This window comes from Aplysia californica, unplaced genomic scaffold, assembly GCF_000002075.1.
Source record: "Aplysia californica isolate F4 #8 unplaced genomic scaffold, AplCal3.0 scaffold00350, whole genome shotgun sequence".
NCBI classification, from domain to species: domain Eukaryota; kingdom Metazoa; phylum Mollusca; class Gastropoda; order Aplysiida; family Aplysiidae; genus Aplysia; species Aplysia californica.
Genome location: NW_004797620.1, coordinates 579,604 through 588,147, shown reverse-complemented (window position 1 = coordinate 588,147; position 8,544 = coordinate 579,604). Strand labels below are relative to the sequence as shown.

At 36.6% G+C, this 8,544-nt stretch overlaps 1 protein-coding gene across 11 annotated transcripts in view; it reads right to left on the bottom strand.

Moving 5' to 3' along the window:
• Positions 1-522: 522 nt before the first annotated feature.
• LOC101850580 (gonadotropin-releasing hormone receptor) overlaps positions 523-8,544 on the bottom strand; it is a 211,014-nt gene continuing 202,992 nt past the window's right edge. For 8 of the 11 annotated variants that reach the window (XM_035970955.1, XM_035970956.1, XM_013085150.2 and 5 more), the window contains one exon: positions 523-1,591. In XM_035970955.1, coding sequence (XP_035826848.1) covers positions 1,264-1,591 — 328 coding nt within the window. In that variant the 3' untranslated portion in view covers positions 523-1,263. Of the gene's footprint in view, positions 1,592-5,490; positions 5,508-8,544 lie in introns of all 11 variants that reach the window. The other 3 variants (XM_035970961.1, XM_035970962.1, XM_035970963.1) reach the window with 3 other exon arrangements.

The following is an 8,544-nucleotide window of genomic DNA, read 5'->3' as shown; positions in this document are numbered from 1 at the left end:
GTAGTCTGCAATATTTGGTACTCGTCCAAGAGCGTAAAAAAGCTTTCATTTTCTCTGAAAATCAATATTCTTCCCCAGACCAGTCACATAGAACAGACGTGTCATAAAGCCGGTACCGTGTGCCACCAGACGTCATAAACCCTAAGACAAACCAGACGTGACGTAATCACAACACCGGAAAAGACTATAATCTGATGCAAACGGGTGATCTACTTTGCGGCAAAACACGCTTAAAAGGGCGCATCCACTAGCGCTGCACTTTTGTTGCAGCTAGTATCGATATTGCATTTTTAGAAGTGACACAAAGATCGTACATAAAAGATGGTTCACTCAGCTAAAAAAGAGTGGAAAGAAGTTGGTGTATTGCTTCAGATTGCGCTGCAGTCTTTGATTTGAAACTCTCTTTCGTTTCTTCAGAAGAAAAATAGGAATAGCACAGCTTGTCAGTTTCACTTTTATTGTTTTTCACACAAGTAGGGTAACTCTGTTCGCAAAGCGGGCTCTTTTTCGACCAGGGCGCCACCGGATTTTGAGGACACTTTTTAATAGGCTCAAAGAGAGGAGTGAACTATCTTGTTATGTACGATCTTTAGTTGAAATGACTAAACAGAATAAACATTGTGGCTTTTGTTACCACGCACTGGTGGCTGGAAACCTATGTCAAACGTCTTTTTATTGTGTTCCCGAATCTCAAATATTTTCAAGAACTTCTTCATCCTTCTTCTTTTTCTGAGATCATATATTATGATAGATAACACAATACCCTATACATGACCGATTTGACCTCATAACAAATCACTTTCAGGCCACATATTTATAATATCATACATGTAAATAGCAAATACAGCTTTAATATTTTATTTTACAACGATATGAGCCCAAGCGTGATACGGGCAGTATGTGTAACAAAGGTGAGTGTGTGTAGTCCCCAATTTGAGCACAGGTTAAAAAGAATAGTTCCAGCACATCGCTACCTTAGAATTGCAAAGCTTTATATGCCATTTTAGGCCGTTTTTAGTTACTAAGACCATGAGGTGAGCAATTAAATCATGAATATACTTAATTGAAATCATAAGATTATTCGGAGTCGTTATCAAAATATTCAAAGAATTGCTTTTGAAAAAGCTTGACATGTTGTGAAACTCAAAATGTACCTCAGAGCTTAGTACTGAGTAGTTAGAACTTTGTAAGTCCAGGGTAGCGAGGTAGCAAAACGCGTGGTAACTCAGAGATCAGAATATTGAACAATGTCGTCCAACAAACTCAATATGAATGAAAACACAGGCAATGCTTCACTTCTCCGTTGGTGAAATGCTTGTGAGTGAACTTCCCACAACGCTCCGAAGACTTTGTCGACGTCTTGCTCGCCTGTGCCTTCCTGTCTAGCGCTGGGATACACACCTTCTGTTCTTTGGCCTCGTAGTGACAGGTCTGGCAGTGGCATCCTTGACCTTGACCCAGCAGCCGGTTCCTGGAGTCCCGGGAGATGGAGCTGCTAGCAGGTGTGCCTGGCGGAAAATCGGAGCGGCGGTTTGGGTTGGAGCTCTGCAGCTTTGGCGACGTTCCTCGCCATACGTTTCTTCTCCAAGAACTGGAATAACAAACAAACAAACAGACAAAATGTCAAACAATATTGAAGGAAGAGAAGAGACCATATTGTAAAACAATTTTGAAGAAATATAATACGGAGCATTTAAGCCAACATAGAAGGAAAAAAATATGAAGCATATAAACTAACACTGAAGAAAAAATATTATGGATATAATCAATAAACCATTATTGAAGAGATAAAAGTATGTTCAAGCAATATTGAATGAAAAATGAAAGGATATAAAGCAATATTGAAGATACACAAAACAATAGAGCGTGTGAAACATGAATGAAGAGAAAAAGAGATCGTGGGATCAAATAATTATAAAAAAGAACATATAAAACAATACTAACCATAGCACTGTAGCAACATGCTAAAATGTTATCACATATTGGTAAAGGGTTTCTTGTTTTGCTTTGTTTCGCTCTGTGCTGATAAAAAAGTTTGTTTCAGGTAAGTTGAAGATCGTCAATGAATTCCTGTCGAAAGGCGACAATCACAACTTTGTGGTGACAACTCAGTTGGCTGTCTACACCTCTCTACCGCCCCCCCCCCCCTCTGCCCTTTCCGCCGTTTTTCCGCCCCCCCTCCCCTCTGCCCTCCCCTCCTTCATTTTACACAATATGCACTTTAATGCAACGTGCAATCTAATATGGTAATAATAATAATAATAATAATAATAATAACAATAATAATAATAATAACAATAATAATAATAATAACAATAATAATAATAATAATAATAATAATAATAATAATAATAATAATAATAATAATAATAATAATAACGATAATACTGATAAAAATGATGATAAAGATTATAATGAAATGGCAATAATAATAATAATAATAACTGCACATTTTGTAGTGCATATCCATAGGCTACAACACGACCAGTGCGCGGTACAACCATTATTACCCCAGCAGACCCGAGAACACTCAGAAACATCCTCAGCTTCTGGAGAAGCATACAGCGCAAGAATCCGATGAAGCGCTCAAACAATAACGAACATACAAGAACATAGCCGAGTACGAATTCCCATCTTGAGGAGGTCAAGAAAACTAAGAGCACAGTGCCTTCCCTAACGAGGCAACCTCGAACCTCTGGTGGGGTTCGAATTAAAAACCTTTCGGATGTGTGCCCATCAGCCTGATCACTAGACCAGCGACAAAATATGGGCTTTAGGAAGGAAAAAATGGGTAAAGGATTCGAACCGTTATCGCGAACAACAAAGTCTAATTTTCTATTGAAAAAAAAAAGCAAACAAACAAATTGGTGGTCAAACAGTGTGTCTGGAGTTGTATTTTCTCGTGGATTAACAGTGTTAAGAAGTAAAGCTTTTCTTAAAAAAAAAAAATTTCAGTTATAATAAAACTAATAAGTGAAAGACACACGGTTTGACTGAAGTCTTTTGAGACAAGCAGTTACAGTGTTTGCATTCAATATAATATGAATATATTTCAGTTGTGTACTACAGTATATTATTACAATTTAAGTGTTACGTCTTTTTAAAAAAGCATAACGTGCAGTCAAAATGGAAGTGAAAAGAAGAAATAAAACATGTAAAACGATATTAAACACGGCATAGTTATTTACCACATCATAAATGATTGAATGTTTTGCTGTTTTTTTTCCTCTTCTGTTTATATATGATGTCAAAGTGAAGTTGTAACAAAATTACCTCCCTGACAAAATTGCACAGCAGAAAAATGTGTTTTATAGGTAGAAACTAGTTTGAAGACATCATATTCTTTAAGTGTCAGATCTGCGACAGACATCGATGATCGTATTTCGGTTTTCATTTGTTTGTTCGGGGACTCTCAGTAAAGAGTTACATCATCCCCCGTATCCCATCTGTTTAGGCTCTGGGTCTACCCCAGCCTTGTTTGCCTTCAGTTTTGTCAGTAAGAGCTTCATGATTTGTTCAAAGCTCGTATTAAATTTGAGTTTAAAAGTGCACGTTTTAATGCTTCTTTCTGAAATATATGATATCATAAGTTTACAAATAAAATGTCATATAATAAAGGAAAAGAACAGAATCATTATATTCATCGTTCATTCAATAAGTGTGAAAACAACGTGCCAAAGAAGAAAGACGTGGCCACACGTATTCTCATTCGGTAATCGAATGTTTGTACGGTCTAGGAAACTGGAGTTGAGTGGAGCTTCAGGATACAGCTTGAAACTTTCAAATCAACAAAACATTTTCGTGCGAAGACTTAGTTTGGAAAAGGTGAGAAAAGGGAGAGAGGAAAAAAAAAAGGGGGGGGGGGGTGACACATGAACACTCTGCACTATTCAACTTTTCAAAAAACGTAAAATATTGTTTTGTCAAATCACTTATCATCAGCATGGCTGCATAAATTAAATCCGTGTCGATTCCAGTCTTATATAAACTGAATTTAATGAAGACAGAGAGAAAGGGAAGCATGTATAATAAATAATTGCTTTTATCTCGTGGAAGGAGCCAGCCTCAAACCCCACTTAAAACATGAGCTTTTAAACAGTTTGCGTCCATTCACAAAGAGACAGAACACGCAATGCCCATGCAAAAATCAGTGAGAAATATTTAATTCCAAGGGCTGATATCATGCCACAATATTAATTTGATTATTTACTGTTACCTGTTGGATTGGGTGAGAAGTCATCTCAGCCATCACAGTTAAATTTTAGAAATTAATTTCATGCCCATACATTTTGTTGATAAATTGAATTACCAATCGGTAACATAATGACTAGTTATTTTATATAGAATGTGAATAAATAGGTTCCAATATTGTAAACTACTGTTTTTCTTTAAATTTTCTGCCTCTACACTGTCCCTAGTTTTAGAAAGAAAACCTGGGTGTCTGGTGTGCGTTCTGGTTTGTCCCTCCGTTTCTGTAAAACACGTAGTTATGTCTGTCCTCCCTCTTGTCTTTTAAACATACATGTATATCGGCATTATTTCCTCTCCTTCTAGTCTTTTAAACATACATGTATATCGGCATTAGATCCTCTCCTTCTAGTCTTTTAAACATACATGTATATCGGCATTATTTCCTCTCCTTCTAGTCTTTTAAACATACATGTATATCGGCATTATTTCCTCTCCTTCTAGTCTTTTAAACATACATGTATATCGGCATTATTTCCTCTCCTTCTAGTCTTTTAAACATACATGTATATCGGCATTATTTCCTCTCCTTCTAGTCTTTTAAACATACATGTATATCGTCATTATTTCCCCTCCTTCTAGTCTTTTAAACATACACGTATATCGCCATTATTTCCCCTCCTTCTAGTCTTTTAAACATAATATATCGTCATTAATAATTTATCTCCTCCTTCTTGTCTATAAAGCATCTATCGTCATCATCTTTTCTCCTTGTCTTTTAAACATATGTCATCATTATCTCTCCTTCTTTCTTATAAAATATATATCTTTATAATCTCTCTCCTTCTTCTCCTTGTATGCTACTCAATACCACAAACCGTCGTCACTTATAGGATCTAATTATGAGTCAAAAGCAACTAAATCTTACTAAAACTTATGAAAAAAAAGAAAACAAACAACCTATTAAATTATGGAATCAACCACAAGCATTCAGCATAACACACCACATATCTCTTAATATATCGGTGCATCGAATATACAGAAAACCACAGCCATGCAAGAGTGACACTCCGCAAGCAAAGAAAAGGAAAACTCTGGTCGTCATTTCAAATATTAAAAATAAAACTACCTCAAACCACTTGTGAGTTGATGGAAAGGAACAAAAACTAATTTGAAAAAATCAAGGTGAACTCAATCACAATGGTAAAGCGAAAGCGGTGTATTACGCCAGCTTCAGCTCATCGTGAAAGTCTAAGTCAGTGCCAGTTACGAAAGAAACCTGTGCATCACTCAAAAACTCACCACTGCGATAAAGAGGCCTGGTGATAAAAAAGTAATAAAAAAGATGTATGGCCAGGTGGAACTGTAAAAATACAGACAAAAATTACCGTTTCATATGGTCGGCCACATTTTTGGAAGTCCTAAGCCTAAAATATAAAAAAAAATCCAAAATTCAAATGTTAAACTTTGACCTAAAAAAGCTATATTTATGTAATCGTGAAGACGTTAAAATATTTCAGGAGAAACAGAAAAAAAAAACCCCTACTGTTTTTTATTCTTTTAACAATAATTTTACATCATTTCTTGCTTTTTAAAACCATTCAGAATTCGATGTTCCTCAACATATTTCTTTCACATATGCGACCATTATGACAGATAGAGAAACTGCAAAGTGGAAAAATATCAGAACTTTGTGTCTTGTACTTTTTGACAGCTGACTGACGATATACGTAAAGTAGGTGCATTGTTTAAAAGACTAAACGTTTGTCTCTCTCTCTCTCTCTCTCTCTCTCTCTCTCTCTCTCTCTCTCTCTCTCTCTCTCTCTCTCTCTCTCTCTCTCATAAAGTAGACTTTCTGGAATAGTTGAGCATTTGCTGACAATATTGTTTTTGATATTTGTCATCGTAGTGAAATCAGACTTCGATCAAAGTAATCAAAACGAAAAATAAATAAATTACATAATTTTTCCGCTGAATGGGCAATTTTTATTTCTTTTCTTTGTTGTTTTTATTCTACTTAACACCATTAAATTTTACTCCTGTTTAAAACTCACTGCTGAGTTGAGTACATGCACAAAAAAGTGTACATTTCTAGTTATTAAGAACACTACAACTTTGAAAGTCACAAGCTAACTTGGGAGACCATCTTCTCAATAATTTTACATCTGAAATCTCCCATAATAAATATTACCGCGACGTCTATTCAAAATGTGAGTATTATTTGTCTGTCAAAAGGAAGAGAAACGAACAACCATTAAAAGGATAAAATCAATAGCTCCCTATGCCCAAAACTTAATAATACCTGGTTCCACTGCATCGTGACACACGTACAAGTTCTCTTCAAATCCATGTACAGCTCTTTCACGTTTACTGATTTACCTAACTTAGTTCGTAATAACATTATTGTTTATTAAAAAAATGCACCCTCCCTGTCATTCTCACACTAGCTTGAGATCCAAAAGGGATTTTTTTTTTACACCAAAGACAAAAAAAAGCTGTCCAGCAAATTGGTGTAGCTTGAGAGTCGAATATAAGCCCGATTTCACAATATGCCCATTACACTTGGCTAAAAAACAACAACCCAGAGAAGATTGAGCAAGAGAAGCGATGAGACAGATACAGTTTTGTTCAATCGAAAACTTTGACAGCGTTGTGGGTCACGTTTTAAAAAATATTTTGTTTTATTTTGTTTTGTTTTGCTTTGTTTTGTTTATGTTAAGCGCGAATATTTAAAAGAACGATGGAATCCGCGCTCTAAGAAAAAAGTATTACGTAGAATAAGAAGCAATATATTCCATCCATTCCCAATTTTCCACAAACACAAGGGCATATTTGGCGATCCAGCACACCATAGGCCAATCATTGGTTACACAGCGGATGAAGACGTCTGCAAATACTGATCTCCAGACCAAAATGCAAATAGCAAGTCTAATCCGAGATCACGTCCCCTTTCTGAGCAGAATAGAGCTTAGCATATAGGTTTACTGCTACAGACAGTTGGTAAATAAAGGTCCAAAAGTCGTGTCCTGAGTAAACTAATTTACCTCAATGAGGACACGCATTCTGGCTATTTGTTGACAAAGCTTGAGGACTCGCTGCCTGGGGCATCTTTTTCTTATTTATGATGCTGGCTGTTTTTTGTTTTTCTTTCTTCTTCCTCAGTTCTGTTTTCTTAATATGATACCTTAATGGGTAAAACAGAACAACAACATGCAGGCCTTTGTATACTATGCTGGTTCGTGTTTATGGTTTGTATGAAGGTTCGCATTGTTGCGCAACATTAACTTTGGTCTGACGCTCATCAGACATTTCGCAACCCTAGAACTACACAATTTTATCCACTCAGTACCTTGTTTTGAGAAATTTGACGAAAAAGTTTCGAGTTTCACAACACATCAAGCTCTTTCCCGAATGTAATTCTTTAAATATCTTGAGGCTGACTCCGAATAATCTTATAATTTTGATAGAACAGATTGAACATTTGGTTTCTGACCTCATGGTCTTAGCAACTCCAAGCGGCCAAAAATGTAAGATACAAAAACGTATAATTCGAAGCTAGTAGTATGTGTCAGCTACGTCCTTGTTTCGCCTGTTTTTTATTCCTGACTGGACTTATTTCTTAACTTAGTCAAAGGTCTTCTTCAAACCCAAAGACAATGTATTATTGATTCCCGATACTCCTGTGTGGATGCAAGGATTAAAAGATCATAGCTGTCAACATTATAAACGTCTGACATCATTGCGACCCCCACCATCTTCAATCGCAAATATGTCGACTTCTATTCAAGATGTACGGGTATTTATTTTAATCGAAATCAAAGCAATTGAATATACTTTCAGATCATACCAATGGCTTTATATGCACAAATATTAACGTGCACAACATCGTGGTACGATGTAATATCCTTTCACCAATCTCCTTCCCCAGCATTCACATCCCTTGTCTTACTTTCTCACTTCTTTGTCGCGTATTGTTCCATTTCTTTCTCTCGTGGCACCACAATATTATGACTAACAGATGGAACAGTGATTGTGAATAATAGATGGGACAGTGATTGGATATGGTTTGCCTCCCCTGCGTCTCAGTTTTGTATTTCAAGCTGTATTTACTCAGAACGCAAAGCACTGGTCAACCCCTTACTTCTCATTCCCCTGCCTCCTCTCTCTGTCTCTGTCTGTCTGTCTGTCTGTCTCTCTTTCTCTCTGTCTCTCTCTCTTTCTCTCTCTCTCTCTCTCTCTCTCTGTCTCGCTCTCTCTCTCTCTCTCTCTCTCTCTTCCTTTCTCTCTTTCTAGGCGTGTACGAGATATGTGTCTCTCCCCCTCTCTCTCCCGTTAGCTATCTCTCCTTCTCCCCCC